Source organism: Vidua chalybeata (assembly GCF_026979565.1).
Source record: "Vidua chalybeata isolate OUT-0048 chromosome W unlocalized genomic scaffold, bVidCha1 merged haplotype SUPER_W_unloc_1, whole genome shotgun sequence".
Classification (NCBI taxonomy): Eukaryota; Metazoa; Chordata; class Aves; order Passeriformes; family Viduidae; genus Vidua; species Vidua chalybeata.
Window position 1 is genome coordinate 1,910,396 of NW_026530320.1, and position 19,992 is coordinate 1,930,387.

A 19,992-nucleotide genomic window follows, 5' to 3' on the forward strand; every position below is an offset into this window, starting at 1 on the left:
AAAGAAATGAGATTTTTAGAAGGCTAAGTGCAGCCAACCTTGTGTGCTTTTATCTGTGTGCTGATGAATTAATTTTTACTAGGACTGTGATTTTTTTTTTCCATCATGAGATTCCAGCACAGCTGGTGAATGGGTGAATTTTTCTGGAAGCCTGTGTGCAGACTTATGAACTAACCCATAGTTGATAGTTATCTTTAATTTGAACAGAATACATGCATTAAGCATTGCAATGCAAAAACCCGTATTTAAATGTAAAGTATTGCTTCCTATTTACAATGAAACACGTTGCTTTTCGAGGTTGTAATGCATGCTCCGCAAAGCTTTAACACATATACTTGTAATTTTTATTCAGTCTTGGATAATTTGTACATGCTTGGTAGGAGCAGCCTATTTTTAACCTTTGTTTATTTATGCAAAACCAGTTGAAACATAGCATTAGTTTAATCTTCTTTTGTTTTACTCTGCAATTCTTTTACTATGTTATTCCAAAGGGTCCTATTCTTTAGGATTGTTAGCAGGCCTGATTTATGAATCATCTGATAAAGAACCAGCTCCACTTCCAGAGATATGCCTTAGGTAGAATCGTATGCCAGTGAGTCAGCTTTAGGGCAGAATTTTCAAAGGAGCATTATATAAATTACACAGTAGCCCTGTGGGAATGTCTTAGTGTTATGAAAAATCTGCTCTATAGCATTCTGAACACACATTCACACAGAGCTGAGTCAACTGTCTTGAGTTCAGTTAAATGAGTGCTAGTCACACTTCTGTTGTTTTAAGTGCATGGGTATGTGTGACACTTATGTGAAAATAAAAAAGAATGTATGCTATCTTGGAGAGGATATGAACAAGTCCAAAAGACAGCATTTGAGAGGTCCAGAGAGTGTTTGTATTTCTACATTTGTTTGGCTGCAAATTAGTTTTTTCTGATAGAGGTCTAATTATTTGGATTAATTAGTTTTTAGTTTTTTAGACATTTTGCTGTTTGGCATAGGATGGTGGCTTTAAATTGAAAGAGGAGAAGTTTAGATTAGTTATTAGGACAAAATTCCTTACTGTGATGGTGATGAGGCACTAGAACGGGTTTCCCAGAAAAGCTGTGGCTGCCCTGTCCCTGGAAGTATTCAAGGCCAGGTTGGATGGGGCTTGGAGCAACCTGGTCTAGTGGAAGGTGTCCCTGCGCATGGCAAAGGGGTTGGAATAAGATGAGCTTTAAGGTCCTTTCCAACCCAAACCATTCTGTGATTCTACGATATCTGTATGCATTATTTGTACAAGAATGTCACCAGTGAGTTCATTGAATTATGTGTGTTTACTTTTAATGGAAAGGAAGGTGATTCGAGAAGATTCTATGAAGTGGACTTGTGTGTTGCAATCAATTCTTCATTACCCAGATTGTGTCCTTTTTTCATTTAAACAATTGCTAGAACAGGCATAAGAAGGTGATACAGTTGTAAGCAGGGAAAAGAAGTGGTCTGTTGGACTCTGGTTATGAGGAAATATGTTGGTAATAAGCTTCTGAGAAAGAGATGGTTTGCATCATATAAGCTAGGCATTCTTTATTAATAATCAGTTCAATAACACCTAAAATGACAATGTACAATTAAGTTTAGGCTGCCTTGTTTTTTTATTAAGTATTTCAGGCTGTTGAGAGATATTAGTTGTCTAGCATAAATGAGTAGGTTTTAAGTAGAATGACTTACATAGAGCTATAATACTGTGTGATTTAGCATGTTGTTTGCTTAGCTTTACTAGTTTAGAATGAGTAGCTGTATTTGCTGAAGCCTTCAGCTGCAAGCTGTGAACTTACACCTAGACATGTTTTCAGCTGGAATGGAGTTAATTTTCTTAGTAATTTTCCTAATAACTGGTACAGTGCTGTGTTTTGTCTTTAGTATGAGAAGAATATTGATAACACACTGATGTTTTAGTCATTGCTAAGTAATGTTTATCCTTAGTCTAGGGCTTTTTTTAGTTTGCTATGCTCTACAAGTGAGCAGATGCACCAGAAGATCAGGAGACTAACAGTCAGCAGAAGCTGCAACTCCACAAGATTTGAACAGTTAATGGCCTGTCTGCATGGACACAGAAAAAGAACCCAATAAAATGTTAGAGGATCCCAGACCAAAAATTACCATTGGACCAAGAGGTGTGTCAAGAACATGTGAGGGGCAGGTACAGGTCATAAGGGTATAATTGCTCTGGGGATCTCTTTATTCTGGGTCACTCTCTGGAGACACACAGCTCAAGCTGACCTGCTGCTGTGCCACTATATTAAGTTATTTTTTATAAATCCAGTGCCTGAGACTCTCCTACAGGAAGCCTAAGGTTGAGCCCAAAGAAGGAGGAAGTGTGCCCAAGATTGTGTGTGTGTGTGTGTGAGAGCAAGGAGTCAAAAGGGGCACCTATTGGCCCACTGAACCCACCCAGTGCGAAGGGACTCTGAGACCAGCAGTTAGTCTCAGGTGATATTTGTGCGACTCCTTGAATAGTGTGAGAATGCTCAGTCAGTGGCTTGTCCTTTAACACAGGCCTTATAATTTGTTTGGATGAAAATAATTTCTGTTCTGGTTTGAAAGCAAAACCAGTGAGAGACTCTAAGTCAGAAATACAATTTATTGGGAAAAGGGAAAAAACAGACAAAAATACATGCAATGATACAAAAGGAAGACTACTGACAAAGTCAGAATACAACTTGACACCCTTTTGGCCAGCGTGCTGGTAGCAGTCTAAATTGGAGTGGCTGCAGTCCTCCTGGAGTGGCAGATGTGGTTGCTGTGTCTTCTCGGAAACTTGTGGAAAGGCTGCCTTTCTGTCTATAAATCCCTGGATTTATCCAGGTGGGAATGCCTAGCTTCTCTCCCTGGGCGGAGCATCTCACAGTGGGCTGATGTTATTTTGAGTCACAAGGTGTGTTCTTAATCACCTGTTAAACAGAACTGTCTCCTGGAGAGTGTTATCTCTGAGTCATGAGGCGAGACATTGATGGGCCCATTAACAGGAGATAAGGAAAACTGTCCAGATGCAACTGCTACTCGGATGGTAATAGGAAACATCTTGGTGCTCAGTCTTGGACAATTTCCTTCTGACATTGTAGGAAATACAATTATAAAGAACATTTATTGAGAGCAAACCAAACAAAAATGTTATAAAGTATGTATGACTGGCCAATTTTTGATAGATGAAGGGCACGCATGCAATTTTCTATATAACTCTTTGTGCAGTAGTATATATTATGTATAGTTGTACTTTAAGAAGCTACTAACACCTCTGTTTCAATTTATTTTTTTTGGTTTTGTAATAATTTTTATCTTCAAAAGTCTCAGAGCAAACAGTGCTGTGAAAGAAACACTCCATACTCTCTCCTGTGTCTAGTCAACCTGTGAGTTTAAGGTGTGATGAGACCAAACAGCAGGTACTTTATCAGATTTGGATTTTTTTTTCCTAAAGGGATGGTTTGTTCTTGCCCTCCTTTCTCTGCTTCCTGTAAGCTCTGGCATAAAATTGCACTTATTTTCTTGTTTTGTTTTCTTCTGACTTACTGAAATGAATCTACCCATGAAAGGATAAGCCAGTTCTGGTGCAAAGGAGGGACTATGACTTCACAGTGACAATTAGGGTAGTAAAAGACTAGGGAATAAAGCTCATCCCTGTTAGTGGCAATGAAAGAGGCTGGACTGTCTCTGCTAATCTGACCTTCAAAATCCTTCTGTATTTCTTCAGTGAAGTGGAGGTTTTATAGTGTACAAATCATATGACTTGACAAATGATTTCATGATTTAAAAATATTTCCCAGATAAGGGTGCAGTTAGATGTTTAATGGCTTCTGCATACTGGTGTGTTCTATGTGTGTCTGGGAAATACAGTAATTTCTGTTGGGAAAAATCTAGCACAGAAGTTTTTACGGAATTGCCTTTTCAAATAAGTTCAGTATCTGTGCATCAATGAAAGGAGAATGATATTTCTAAGCAATGTCTGATTAAGTATCCATCTGTGTTGGTAAGCATCACAACATTTTTCAGTGCTGTGTTCTCATTTAAGTTAAAAATGGGTCTTTCTCTAGCATCACGACAAGATTAGTTTTTCTAGTACTGTTACTAGAAAAGTGAGTGGCAAGAAAAGAATGTGATTTTTTCAGTATAGCCTCTTCCTCTCTCTGATCTATAAATTTCTCAAGTAGAACTAAATAAGGACATTAGTTTTTCTTTCTTTGAGACAAGGCTTTTCTTGGCATAGATTTTTTCCTCTGAACTGTGTTATTCCCTGCATCAAACTCTGAGTCACAGTAGACTTTTTTTCCAATGAGATAAAGTTGTATTTTATTTACATACTAATACTCAATTTTTTTATGTCTAAATAGCCAGCTCAGGGGACCTAGAGAGTACAAACCTCACCAGAGCAAGTATTTCTTCCATGCATACAGAAACACAGGTTGATGTTGACCAGATGTAGTGTTGTGAAATTACTAGTCCCTGTGCTGCCATCTCACTGAAAATATAATTCACTGATCACTGTATGAGGGATCAAATCAGCATGGTTTGAGTAGTTAAAGTTCCTACTTAATAATGAAAAAAATCTTATAAAAACATTGTAATTAGACTGTTAGCAAGGTGGCAACATATAGATGAAACATTTTTTTTCTGGCTGATAGGCCAGAGAGATGGGAAAGCAAGTACAGGTGTTCTTATAGTCCCTTTGGAAGCTGCTTTGTACATGGTATTTCCAAGTAGGATATTTGTGAAAAGTCTCCAGTTCATTTTGGCTGCCCTTTAGCTTCTTGTCAAGCTCTCTTCTTTGTTCTCTGGGCTAAAAGGCTGAATAGTGCAGAAGCTGTTCTGCAGTTATTAGTATGAATATTTAAATATATTTCTTTTCGCCAGACTGGTACTCTTTTGATATGTGTTTGAGCAACCAAATTTTTCCTTGAATGCACATTTAAAAATTCTTTAAAAAGCTGGGAGTTGCTCTAGCAGGTACAATACAAATCCCACTGTATATAATACTTGGTTATTCATTCAGTCATCAAATCTGTGTTTTACTTACCCATGTAATAGAAGAATTATTTGATAATGAAGATTTGTGGGTGAAATAGATAGAAATAGTGATTTTATTACAGTATAGGGATGTATTTATGTCTCAGAACATGTGTACTCATTTGGGTTTGTTGATGCTGTGCTGTGGCCTTGGAAATAAATTGGTTCCTACATTAAATTACAATCTCTGAAAATTTTTATTTTAAGTTGCTTTTGAGAGTTTTACTCAGTATTCACAAACATTTTTTCTTTATATGTATGTTCTTGTATTTTACGGTGTGTATTTTATTCCTCTTTTTGTTTTTTGGAAGTAAAATGCTTTGCTGTGTGTTTGGGGTTTTTCTTTCTCATTTAGCAGACCTGAACTTATCTTTCTTTTGTTGTCTGAGATTAACTAACCTTTCTTTCCTTAACACTGGTGTTTCTTTTCCATAAGTATTTTCATCATTCCCTTGCACCATACAGCATTTCATTCATTAGCCCAAATGAATCATGAACTCTCTTTTAATTTTCTTTATAAATGAAGTTTCAAAGTGGGTTAGGGTGGGCAGGACAACACAGCTTTTCATGGCACCTTTTAGAATCAGGGAAGTAGCCTCATATTGTGCTGCAGATGGAGGGGAGGAAACAGCATGAAATTACAAACATACAGGAAGCTTGGGATGGATGAGGAATCTGATGAAGGATTGTCAGGGTACTGAAAAATCTTTCTGAGCCATCCATGCTTTCTCGGGCTCTTCAAATACTAATGCCCTTGTCTGCAGAAATGCATTTTTTGAAAGCAGTAAATTAAATATTCTACTGATTTTTCTCATCTACACTTTTTAAAGTGCTGAAAGTTTATTGTTTCTATACTTCTAAACCATTAATCTGTAAGCAAATGTATTGAATGAAAGATCTTTACTATATCTTGAATTACAAGTGGAGAGGGACTTTGGCAAGGGGGAATGGCTTCAAACTGACAGAGGGCAGGTTTAGATTAGATATTGGGAAGAAAGTTTTGACTGAGGGTGGTGAGGCACTTGGAACAGGTTGCCCAAGGAAGTTGTGGATGTCCCATCTCTGGAAGTATTCAAGGCCAGGATGGGATTTTGAGCAACTTGGTCTAGTGGAAGGTATCCCTGCCCATGGCAGGGGGTTTGGAATGAGATGACCTTGAAGGTCCCTTCCAACCCAAACCATTCTAGGATTCTATGAACATACTGTCTGTAACTGAAAGCGATGTGTTGTTTAGGTAATACTGTGAAGAGCAGGACTGAGTTATTTGGGTAAATTATTCTTCCTCTTCTGTTCTTGTTTAGGCTGCTGTATTGCTGAAGACCTTATCTAGTTCACCCAGTCTTCCAGACCATGTGCTCCATGCTTTGAGACCAGGAGGACCTTAGTGTTCTGAAATGAAGATGGAGACAGTGGGAAAAGCAGAACTTGTTGATTCAGTTCCACCAAAGACGTCTGAAAAGCAAGAAACTGCTCCTGATGAAGATGGACCTATAGAACTTGAGACACAAATTCAGAAAGACAACATGCACGCTGCAGCAGACCCAGCGGTGCTTTCTTCAATGCCTTGCTTACTGATGGAACTGAGGCAAGACTCTTCAGAGTCTCAGTTGGCATCTACAGAGAGCGATAGGCCAATGGGTGGTCAAGTTTATGAGAGTGACTCTTCTAATCACTGCATGCTTTCCCCTTCCTCCAGCGGGCATTTGGCTGACTCAGACACGTTGTCTTCCACAGAAGAGAATGAGCCCTGTCAAGCTGAAGGTACTGTAGAGGGAGACCTTTCTGAGGTGTCTGGGGCTGCAGTTGGGAGGAAATCCAGGAGATCCAGGTCTGAAAGTGAAACTTCAACAATGGCTGCCAAGAAAAACCGACAGTCTAGTGATAAGCAGAATGGTCGAGCTACCAAGGTAAAAGGTCATCGAAGTCAAAAGCACAAAGAAAGAATCCGTCTCTTGAGACAGAAGCGGGAGGCAGCTGCTCGCAAGAAGTACAACTTGCTGCAGGACAGCAGTACCAGCGACAGTGACCTGACGTGTGACTCAAGCACGAGCTCATCAGATGATGATGAAGAGGTTTCAGGGAGCAGCAAGACAATCACTGCAGAGATACCAGGTAGAGGATATTTTTTAAACTGAACTGTAACACATCTGACATAATTTTTCAGCTGTCTGTTAAATTAGACGAGTCACACTTGAGAAAAACCAGGAGAACTGCAGCTCTGTGTAAATTTGAAGACTGCAGTGTATTAAGACATGGGCAAATTTTAAAATCTGTCCTGAGGTTTCAGATCACTTTTGCACACCAACAAAGCATAGAAATGGTAAATTGGAGGAAGGATTATCTTTGAATTCTGGAATTTTCAGATCTTTTCGTTTATAAGCCTAGATAAGCTTTTGTCAGTGCTGTCAAATCCCATTAGATGGTGATAATCTAATAAATATATTCTGAAGATAAATAGTCAGCTTTGCTTTATCTTAAGACCACAGATTGGCAGCTGTATTAGAAATAATACAGCATACCTCTTGCCTGTGTTACAGTAAGGCCCTGTTCATTACTGCACTGTGCTTTCAGCTCTGTGTTTCAGTGCATGACAAACCTGCTTAGCCTTATTGTAAGTTCTTGCAGATTGCAGCTGGTCATGTATTTTAGGATATAAATATGAATTTGTTTACTCAGGTACCCAAGCTATATCCACACCTAAATTTTCAACATCTTAGACAAAGCTGTTACTATTTTCCTATGTCATAAGGATCTATAATTTCTATATTTTTAATTTTCTGACACATCTGTGTTAAGATTATCGGCAGCAAATTATAGGGGCCTTCTCCTCATTTTATTACCAAAAGAAACGTTAATTCTTCAAGTTTTTTGTCTGCTGAGTCTTTGTTATTAGCTCAAGTGCTGTGGACAGGATTTTGTGTGAAAAATTATTTCAGCATATTATACCACAGAACCATCATCATATGGCAATCAAAAATAAAATCACATAAAAATAAACTTTTTGGCTTGCCAATTTTTACTAGATTACATGCCTTTATGCCTCTTGTGTTAGAAGTTGGGTGTTGGGGTTTTTTTTGAGATAAATATCAGCTTACATAGGGCAAGAAGATTTAAAGGAAAACTGCAATAATTAGTCTTGAGTTGCTGAACTAATGTTTGCTAGATGAATTAAAATATTTGCATCAGATTTTACAAATAACTGTTTTAACTGACTTGGTTATGGTGAATGATTCTGTCATCGTGAGAACTGGGATTTTTCCCACATATTGCTAGGAAGCAGGTTGCACAAAGTGAATGTTTATTATTAGAAAGTCTGGGAAAGGCATAGTCTATAATTATTGTGTAGTAAACTTTTAATAGAGATCTAAAAATATTTGCCAATTTAATAGTTACTCAGACTTCTAGCTTTTATAATTTTATGCCTTTTTCTTTGCTATATTTATACTTTGCTGGGCAATTAAAGCCTCATTTAAAGCCTGTTGAAGAAGACTATTTCATTGAGTTTTGGGACAGGTTTCTCCCCACCTCACAAACCCCACCAAACTTACATGTCACCCTGATTTTTAAGATTTTTCTAAAGCCTTCTGAGTTTACATTCTTGTAGAGAACTTTCTCACACAACTTTCTGTAAACAACCTATTGTTTTACATTCCTTCATAGAGGCGGAGAAATTTAATGTACTAGTAGTTTATCTAGTGTCATTGGAGAGGTGGCATGTTCACCCTCCAATCCACTGGCACCTTTTGAGAACTATAAATGATTAGAGTCAGAGGAAATAAATTGGTCTCTTCATCGTGACCATAGCTGTGGTGCGTCTTTTTTCCTTGTGTCATCTGGTGACACTTACACAATAAGTCCCCCAGGTTATATTCTTTTTTTTTTTTTTTTTTTTTTTTTAAGTCATAAAAGGATCTTGTGACTCAGGAAGGCACCACAGGGTATTTTCACATCTGCTTAGATTTCTGACTTCCATTGCAGAGACCTGAAACCACTCTAGGGTGCTTTGTGTCACTAGGCTCTTCTGTATTTGAGTTCTTGCTCTTAACCATGAGATGTTTGCAGTGAAGAGGTCCCATTGCAGTACACAGAAGAACTTGATTATTTAGTGATGATTATACTAAGGCCCAGTTTTGCCTGTGATGCAAGATATGGGAGTGCACAAACCATCCTGAGGAACAATGACACTTATTCATAGCACATATCATTTGCTTTATGCTAAATTCCACTTATGACATTCAAATGTTTGAGCTGTCCTTTTGCTGCAATTAGGTACAATGTGTACCTGCCACATTGTGGTTTTCCTTTAAACAGAAATTACTTTGGTTTGTGGGAAATGTTTTCCAAGTACAAGTGAAAAACATTATAGACATAAGGACAAGGTTGGCAAAAAATGCATCCTATGCTACTTGTGGTTAATGAAATATTGTGGTCTTAACAGATGTAGTGGAGCTGTGAGTGTGAGTAGGACTTCCCGCTCTCCATTGCAGTGGTAGGTTCACATGCCATTTGCGATCCCTCTTATTGGAACTGGCAAAGTACTTAAATTCTTTTTCTTGACTAGAAAGCTGCTTTAGTGCACTTGGTATTACACTGTGAATAGCTTCAAAATTTAGGGAATGAACACATAGTTAGAAATTATTACAAGGTATCAAAAAACGTTACTGGAAATTTAGTGCATGAATGTCCTCTGCACACAGTCAAAAGACGTTTAACTTGATGCTTGAACCTGAGTATCAGGACATAAGCATGAAAAAACTTTTGCAGTTACTTTTGAAAAAGTCTGTATGCATTGATGCAGAAGAGTTTTACAGGTAGTCTACGTTCCCCTCAGTTTTAGTGTATTTGGACATTTCAGCTGTAGTGCTGGTTACTGTCTCAACATCGCTTATTATTGGGACTGATTTTCAACCAGTCTGAAAAATAGCTTTAGCAACAGAGATGCTCTAAAATTTTTAGTGACAGTTAATGTGGCCTTCATGTATGAAGGTTATGCATACTCTGGCTCTTAACCTTCTCTCAGTGCATGTATTGTAACAGCCAACAGTTTGCTTGTGTGTGGTCTGAAAATTGAAGTGCCACATTTGAGAATACAGTAGTCTTTCATGTTGTGTAACTAAACTTTAAATCTCCATTTAAATAGTGTGAGTTTGGCTAAACTAGTAAGGTAAGGAAAATGTTTAGTGAATACATAATGCCATGAAGTTACAAACAGAGCAATTATGCTGTAGAGAGTCAGTTCTCTCTGCTGAACTCAAATGACATGTGCATTAAAATACTGTCAGGCTTGGTTTTCTTCTCAAGAAAGATTGAAGAGTAAAAAGTTGAGATCTAACTGGTGATACTTCAATACAAGTATTGTGAGCTCCATAGGACCTAAGCACAATATCAGTTATGTTATTCTGAATGCTTTCTGTGGTGTTAATTTACACCTGAAAATACAGGTTCAATCTAAACTTCAAGGGTGCTACTGAGAATCTTCTCACTGACCTGAGCAGTCATAATCTCAGACTCTTTAATTCAAGGGAATGCCAGGATTTTTGAGTTACTGCAGATGAAGAGCAATTTCTTATCTTTTAATGACTGAGCCTCTCTGTTGGCATTTAAGATTTTGCCATTCTTAAACACTAGATAGCATTCACAGCCTAAGAGGATGATCTTTGAATCCTTGAATAGGTTCTGCTAGATCTGCTGCTGTTGAAAGTTTTTCCTTTAAACAATTTTGAATTTGACCATGCAAATTAACTCTAAATGAAATTGGCATGAGAGCAAGTTGGGGAATCAATATTTATTTCTATGTAAACACTTTTTTTGAAAGAAGAAAAAGGTTTTTAAAAATTCAAATATAATAGAAAAATATTGGCATTTCACCAGTATTGTGCTTTTTACAACTCAGAAAACTCTGAAGTGAAATAAGGGTGACTCATGTTTCAGGCTTTCAGAAGAATCTGTTGAAAAGTTTGAGTGTTGATGTTGAAAATGTGTTGCAGCTCACTTTGTTAAAAAAAAAGGGGAAAAAAAGAGATTTTTTTTTTTTAATATGAAGAAATCCAAAGGGGACAGCACAGTGTGTATGTATGAGGGACTCTCAAGCAGGTTACTTCCTCTCAAGAACTGTACATAGACCTTGGAAAAATCATCTTGCAAGGGTTAAATTTGGTTCAAGTAACTCAGGATGACGCTTATATAAGAACAGGGGAAAAAAATAGTCCGTTAAGAAGGATTTGCTGTAATATACTCATTTGGAAATGTCAGTAAGCATAACAACATGGAGGAATACACCATTGCTAGTTAGAATGAAGATGCAACATATCTCCTTAAATTATTGTTATCTTGTCAGACTTACTAAATTAAATAACTGTAGATTTGGTTATTATTTAGATGATACTTAATAGATCACATAGACAGTGTTGGGGCATTTCTTAAGTGCTGTTTTGCAGGAGGTAGTTTTGAAAATAAGATGTGAATCTTGGCTTCTGACCCCTTTTGTAATTGCAAATTTCTTTGTGTTTTGACTTGGCATAACTTTAAAAAAAATATAGAGTTGTAAGTTTACAGATAGCAAAGAGACCAGTTAGATAAATGCTAATATTTTTAATATAAAATGCATTTTTATTAGGCTTGATTTTTTTTTAACCCTGAAAGCCACAAATAAAGAAAAGATTGAATAAGGCTTGTTATAAGAACTGCAAGGGAAGCATTTGAAACACTGATTTGCTGCTACTGTAAATTGTAGATGTACTATGAATTATGCCTTTTAAAAATAGTATTGCAGGGTACTATATATTTCAATACCTAGTTTCTTCAGTTTGCAAAACAATTTTATCAACTTTGACCATGCTAGTTCATTCTTAACTTTAAAAACCTGGCTAGGTTGTCTCACATACCATCATCAATAGTTTTTATTTAAATTGCAATTAAAACTTACTCAATGTTACTTAGAGGTGTCTGTTCATAAGCCTGTGGAAATTGGAAAGACTGTCATTTAGTTACTTGATTTATGGATAAGACCCTTGACTAAAGATGAACAGTATCATATTGGATGTTCAATACTAGGAGTATATGAATGGAAGGAAATTTTTTTTTTCAGAGAGGAAAAAGACATTGAATATATAAAAGGAACCCCATTTTAGGAAAAAGGTACCATTTTACATAATTATTTTAGTTAAAATGCAGTCAGAGGAATGTTAACTAGTTACTATAAAGTATATATTTATTTTTGAGTAGAAGACATGACTGCTAAATTTCCAGCCTGTCTGATAGGTAAACAGATGGGGGTTTAATAGAATATTTTTGGCCCCTGATGGATAGTGTTGCTGCTGCTTGGAAAAAAAGATGATAGTCCTGGGTTTTGTTTAGCTGTTACTGAAGGTCTTATATATACCCCATTTATATAGCTCCAAAAAAAGAATGTGTTGTTTAAGCAATACTGTAATTTAATGTACACACTGAAATCCCCCAAAAAATATTTAGTGCCTTATATTTTTATTAGTAAATATTTGGTTAGGTTGTGCAATGATTTCTCTCATTCTTAGGCTATTTTCTAGTATTCTTAAGCTAGAGGATCCCACAAGTTTCATATTTATATATTAAATTGTAAAGTTCTGTAGCTGCTTTGTGTATTTTAATATGATGCTTGTCTTGTTTCAGAATTACCTTAGGTAATGTTTGTGTGTTTAGATGGCATGCACATATTGTTTATTATTCCTCAAACGGGTACAAAGCCTCTGGGTTTTTTTCGGTTTTATTGCTTCCTAGATGATTCCTGAGTGAACTCTAAACATAAAAATATAGATACTGCTGCCTTTTGTTATTGATATGTAGAGTAAGGTAATGAGGATGGCCTTTACTTCTTGCTGCTAAAGTTCTTTCTGATAATCCCAAAGCCAGTCATTTTAACCATCATTTTGATGGATAGAAGGAAGGAGAACAATATCCTTCCAACTATGCCCTGTTTTCTGCCTTGCCTAGGATTAATGCTAGGAATGCTGCACAGCTGGTGGCTCCTGTGAGGAAGGGCACATTTCTAGTTGTGAGGTTGATCACTCCTACATGTCATGTGTATTAACCCTGTGATGGAGCTGTGTCCATCAGACCTAACAGAGGTTGTTTTTACCTCATATATTAGCATAGCATTCACATATCTTTTCATGCTTGTGTGTTTTTATTTTCTTCATTGGTGTTTGTGTTTTCCAAAATTAGACCAAGAGCTTTGGGCTTAGCTACTTTGGATGCTGCAGTCACTATATCAGCCTTTATCTTTCATGTAGAATTTTGTCTGTGTTTAACAGTCTGTTATAAAAAGGTTCAAGTATATAAGTACAATATGCATAATTATTCAGATTTACAGTTAATAGTATTTTGGATCGCAGCTTAACAGAACTAAACATGTTATTGTATGATGTTTTTTGACACCTTCAGTTGAATTAAAAATAGAAATTGCAAGGGAATTGGACTAATTTAGTTTATTTATAAAATAAAACCTTTGACAGAATTGTCTGAGAATTCTAGAATAAAAATAATTTTGAAGCCAAAATGTCTATTATAACCTCAGTGAGTGTAAAATTTTTTTTACAGTAATACTGTTGGCTGATATTTCCTAATTCCTCCCCATTTGTCATATCTAAGGGACAGCATTAGAAAAGTTGTTTTCTTGAGTTAGCATGCCTTAATAAGCAATAATATGTTCTTACTTAATGATATCTTATCAAATGGCCTCAATGTCTTTAAAGCTGGCTTCAGTCGTGCTGAGGGATCTGGAGGAGCGACCAGGGAAATTCCAGGATTGCTTGACAGGGGCACCATGTGGGATAGGAACTGCATAGGCAATGTCCTGGAAGAGGCCATGAACTGCTTTGCCGAGATGCAGAGGCAGACAGAGGAGAAATTTCGCATGTGGATAGAAAAGCTAACTCATCTTGACACGGACGAAGAAAGCAAACAACAACTGGAGCCCAGAGAACCTAAAATTCAACTAGTTGGCCAAAGAACCCCCCCCTACCACACAGTCAGGAGCTTTCATACAGATGCCTGATAGCCAAGTACTTCCACAGCAGTTGTTTAATTTTTACGTGGGCTATCAAAATGTCAATGCTACGTTAGAGTTTCCAGCGACTTTTAATAACAGTTTTCTATCTATCTTTTCAGAGAATGGGAATATTGCAGAGCCTGATCTGAATCAATCATAAACTGAAAAAAAAAAAATCTCGTCTTTGCAATTTTGATGTTACTTTGGATTATGCTAAAAATAAGGATTCCTTTTCTCTCCATATGTTTGTTTTGTTTTCTCTTTTGGGTTTTAATACCATGGCTTTTTGGTTTTTTTGGTTCTTCATTTTATAAAGAATATATATATTGTTTAAAAAAATCCTCAGTATACTCACATGCATGTGTCAGCACACACATATAAACACCTTTAAAGATATGTAGGAGAAACCACCCTAAGCTTTCATCATGAAACTTGAGAAAATATAACTTAAAATCCTTGTTTAGATACCCCAAAATCAGTAGAGCTATGTTTACTACAGTAGGCGCATTCATCCAGATGGTCCATTTGCATGTTAAAACATTTATATAAGTACCAGACTAGATACAAACTCATAACATTTTCTTAACTATGTTTACTTCTGAGTTTTTCAGCTTGAACATGTCATACATTAGTGTTCTTTTTCATTTTAGGCAGAAATAATAAATAAGCTTACTTTTAAGATTTAGCTATATATAACAAATGTGCACAACTGATTTTTTTTTCTCCCATTTAGTGGTTAATTTTCTGTCCAAAGTTTTTATTAATTTCTGCTGTGTTGCACATGGCATATTTATGGAAGCAGCTGTCTTATATTGTGTGCACAAATAGGCACATGTACACATATATATGTGTTTGGTTTGGGTGGAAGTAATCTCTCGTTTTAGGTGTTTAGTTTGCTGCTCCCTGAATCTCCTCCTGAGTCAATGGGAAGAGAGAAGCACCTACAGAGGATACCTTCTGGCAGTCTTTCTCTTGCATTAGTTGTCTAAACCTTCCTTATCGACAGTTTAGAATAGATAACTTCTGGCTGAAATGAGGTGAGATAAATCACACCCAACTGCATGTGCATGCATGACCTGTGCACACAAAGTACTTCTGCTTTCTTTCTGTTTATGCAATCAAACTGCATCCTTCATGCTAGAAAAAAATACTCTTGTCAGTCCTAAGATAAGCAGCTGTCAGTAGATGGATTGAGCCTTGGCACAGGATGTTAGAGGAAGTCCTGACAGTCAGGTAAATAAACTGCAGTGGTCTGGAGATTGCTGGTCTGGGTCAGACAGCAAGAGCTTCTTCTGAACCATGTTTGAATGCCACTGAAATAATTATTTATTTGTGATGGAGAATGCCAGAACATTAGTTTCATTTAATTAATGCAAAAACTTGCTATTGTATGGATCTTTTTATACTAATAGTTATCCTGAATAGACAGGCTTGACACTGTGATGTTTAAAGTTGGATTAATTTAAACTGTATATTAGAATTCTTTATTTAATTCTTACTATTATCACTATACGCTGGGATTTTATTGGTTACCTTTCCATTGAGACCTATCTTCATGTCAAATAACTTCTCTGTAGCTGCCAAAAATGTATATTTTTCATCAGTTAAACTTGCTAAAAGTTTCTAATGTAAATTAAATCAGAATTTTAGTAATGGAAATTGAAAATCTTTATAGACATAGTTTAAGTAAAGAGAATGCTATATGTCTCCATAAACACTGTTATTTTGCTTTTTGAAAGAGACACTTTTTCCCTAATTATTTTAGTGTTATTCCTTTCTATTGGAAATATCCACTGTATCTTCTGTAGGTCTGATTTTTTTTTTAATCTCCCTGAAGTCAGTGGGAGTTTTTTCATCAATTTATATTGGGGTTTGGATCAAACATGTAACAGAAACTCAAGAAATTATTTTTTATCAGTATATTGACACTGGCGTTTTTACATTATTCTTGGCCTAGACGTACTTTTATTTTAAGTATGTGATGCCTTCATTAAAAAAAATGAGATTAGAGAGCTATATTATTTTCAGAGTAACTGTTTGAGAGACTATGCAGGAGATAATTTTTAAGTACTGGAATGATTTCTTGCCAGATTACCTTCATGTATAATTTTGATAAAGATTTTGATATGAGCTTGTGTCTTGGTTTGAAAAGACAGGTGTCTGCTAAGGAATGCAGGAGCCTCCCCTGAAATGGAAAATGTAAAGCCCCTCCCTACGAATTGTTATAATTTTGAAATTAAGGGTCTCTCAGGCAAAGTTATGGGAGCTGGAATAACAGTTCTTTATTAGGGAAGAAAAAAAATTAATATAAACAATGTAGTAATACAAAACAACACTGACAGAGTCAGAATATGATCTGACACCCTGTTGGTCAGGGTGTTGGTAGCAGTCCAATTGAAATGGTGGCTGCAGTCCTCCTGGAGTGATAGATGTGGTTCTGTTGAAGCAGTGATCCTGTAGAAGGGTGTAGTCTTCCTCTGAAGATCTAGTGGTGGTGTAGATAGGCCTTGTCTTCCTCTGGGAATCCAGTGGAGAAGGCTGCCCTGGTGTCCCAAAATATCAGATTATATCCAGGAGGGAATGTTTGGCTCCTCCCCCTGGGCGGATCATCTCACAATGGGATGATGTAATTTTTATCAGTCATGCAGTGAGACTCAATGGCCCATTAACAGAAGATATTTCCCAGAGGGAGGATTGGTTTGTGGAAGAGATAAAGAAAACTGCCCAATTAACAGAAGATAACTGCCCCACCTCTAAAAGATAGCAAAGAGAATATACACTTATCTTACAATCCAGGACAGCTTGTTAGAAAAATCCCTTGTCTAAAATTGTGTGCATTTCAGGTAAAAGTTAAGCTATTCTATGTTTGATTGTAATTTAATAAACTTGTCCTCATCTCTTTAACATTTAATATCCTTCAGGGTAGATTATTTGCTGATATATATGAAAAAAATAAATGCTTCTGGTGTTCAAAGATTAAAGATATATCTATAAATACCTTTATGATGATGATAAGAGCAGCATATTTTAAAGCATGACAACTTTACAAGTGTTCCCATGCATGTAGAACCACCTTTTTGCAGTGACTGCTTTCTTTCAATGTGTAAGAGTCCCTGTCCTGGCTTAGTAATGGTATTCTCCAATTTAGTGTTCACACTGAAACCACTCCAAAACACTTGCTGCTTGCTCACAGAGAATTGGAGGAACAAAAGCTGAAGATCATGGGTTGAGATAAGAACCATTTCCTGGAAACAGCAGTGAGATAAGAAAATGAACAGTAACAGCTACAATATTAATAACAAAAGTGTACAAGAACGGCGAGCGATTCACTGTGCAATTGCTCACCACTGTACCACCAACAGAGCCTGACAACATGCAACTGCTGCAGCATTACCCCAACCCAGAAGGGACCCCTTTCCCCATTCCCAAAAAACTTGTGTGAAGGAGTATGGAATAACCTCCTGGTCCTAGCCATGCCCCATCCTGGCTACTGTAAAAATTAACCCTGTCCTGGACAGAACCCAGACATTATCCAGTGCTTATTCTACACCATCTATGTCATACCCAGATCCTACACCTTCCAACTATATACATATGCACACATGTAAATATATATATATATATATATATATATACATATACAAGCACAGGTGACATTTCCATAGTCAATGGCTGTTCCCTCCAAGATGTTTGTTGAGTTTATTTAGTCCATGACTGTGGGTTCTATCCATCCTAGATGTCTTTGTGGGCAGAAGGGCTTGTGAGTTGTTGGCTGGTTGCTGTATCACGAATTCATAACTGGTGTATCTGGAGCAGTCCCTCTTCATTGTCCATGGTAGTTATCGCATACAGCGGCAGTGCCATTCCTCAACCAATATTATACATTTCAACATTGCTGACTGTTCTCACCCAAAAATCAAATCCCCTTGAGATATACATTGTATTTCCCTGTCCCTCTGCATTACCCACCCAGGCCCTCGAGCAAAAACAATCCCACAGATGGGTTTGCCTTTGCTTGAGGCAGGACTAATCCAAACTGTCTTCCCTAACACATTCCTCATATATACCATGAGGACTTCATCCCCTCCTATGGCACGTGGCGGTTTTGATTGGGCAGGGCCAGCTCAATTGGCAGCGCCTCTAGTGTTAACTGACCAGGTGGCCTTTACTATATGTAGATCGCAATGTTTGGAGGTTCCCTCACCCATTGCTTTCAGTGTGGTTTTTAACAGTCCATTGTACTGTTCAATTTTCCCAGAAGCTGGTACATGATAAGGGAGTATGATGCACCCACTCATTCCTGTGCTCTCTGGCCCAGGTGTTTATGAAGCTATTTTTGAAATGAGTCCCATCATCCGACTCATTTTTTATGGGGTGCTATGTCACTGCAGGACTTGCATTTCAAGGCCCAAGATGGTGTTTTGGGCAGTTGTGTGAGTCACAGGATGTGTGTCCAGCCATCCAGTGATTGTTTCCAACAATGTAAGCACATAGTGCTTGCCTTGGCAGGTTTGTGGGAGTGTGATGTAATGAATCTGACAGGCCTCCCCATATTTATATTTTGACTATTGTCCCCCCCATACCACAGAGACTTTACCTGCTTGGCCTGCTTGATTGCAGTGCATGTTTCACAGTTATGAATAACTTGAGAGTGGTGTCCATGGTTAAGTCCACCCCTTAGTCACAAGCCCATCTGTATATTACATCTCTTCCCTGATGACCTGAGGCATCATGGGCCCACTGAGCCAGAAATAATTCAGCCTTATGGTGCCAGTCCAGATCTACCTGAGACACTTTATTCTTGGCAGCTGGATCTACTTGTCTGTTGTTGCGATACTCCTCATTAGCCCTACCCTTAGGTATGTGTGCATCTACATGATGGACTTTGACAGCCAACTTCTCTACCCAGGCAGTGATCTCTTGCCACAATTCAGCAGCCCAGATGAGTTTTCTTCTGCACTGCCTATTGGTCTTTTTCCATCAGTCCACCCACCCCTACAGAGCATTTGATACCATCAACAAGTCAGTGCAGAGATGTAGTTTTGGCCATTTCACTCATTCAGCTGGAGCCAGCTGGATGTCTTTCAGCTCTGCAACCTGACTTGATCTGCCTTTGGGACAGTTTGTGATGATCTCCAAGATCCCAAGGCAGTTAGGATTTCCTATCTGAGATTACTGTGTGATCAGTGATCCACTTAATCCATGAAGCACCAGTGGCATGATGTGTGGAAGGGACTTTCCCTTTGAACATCCAGCCCAGCAGTGGCAGTCAGGGTGCCAGGGGGAGCTGTGCTTTGGTGCCAATCACTTCTGAAGCAGCTTGAATCCAGTCATCAACTGCCAGTATCTCTTTTTCAGCTGGGGTTTAACAGGCTTTGGATTCATTGTATCCCTGACTTCAGAATCTGAGGCCATGTTCGAGTTTCCCTGGGTACTTCTTTTCAGAGACTCCAGGAAGGACCATTCTCCCCATCTGTCGAGTAGAGCATGTGCTTCACATCCTGTCCTGACTGGCCCAAGGGCTACTGCGTGAGCAATTTCCTGTTTAATTTGTTCAAAAGCTTGTTGCTGTTCAGAATCCCACTTGAAATCGTTCTTATTCTGGGTCACATGATACACAGGTCTGTTCTTACTGAAGTTCCAGCATGTCCAGCACAGAGGGACTCAGTGATGGTGTGACTTTGTTCAGGCCACGATAGTCCACTGTCAGCCTCCACTCTCCAGTGTACTTATGCACTGGCCATATAGAACTACTGAAGGGTGAATGAGTCTTGCTGACCAATCTCTGGCTCTCCAGTTCACAAATCATCTCATGGATGAGAGTCCAAGTTAGTGTGGTGTCATCAATGGTGCAGTGTTGTGGTAGTGATTGGTACCTGTTGTTCTTGGAGCCTCAGCAGTCCCACAGCAGAAGGGTCCTCTGAGAGACCGGGCAAG

General features: G+C 37.8%; 1 protein-coding gene across 2 annotated transcripts in view; it reads left to right on the forward strand.

Moving 5' to 3' along the window:
- Positions 1 to 19,992, forward strand: part of LOC128782850 (protein C18orf25-like) — a 90,440-nt gene that overhangs the window by 9,814 nt on the left and 60,634 nt on the right. For both annotated transcript variants that reach the window (XM_053933341.1, XM_053933342.1), the window contains exon 2: positions 6,332 to 7,142. In XM_053933341.1, coding sequence (XP_053789316.1) covers positions 6,425 to 7,142 — 718 coding nt within the window. In that variant the 5' untranslated portion in view covers positions 6,332 to 6,424. The remainder of the gene's footprint in view (positions 1 to 6,331; positions 7,143 to 19,992) is intronic.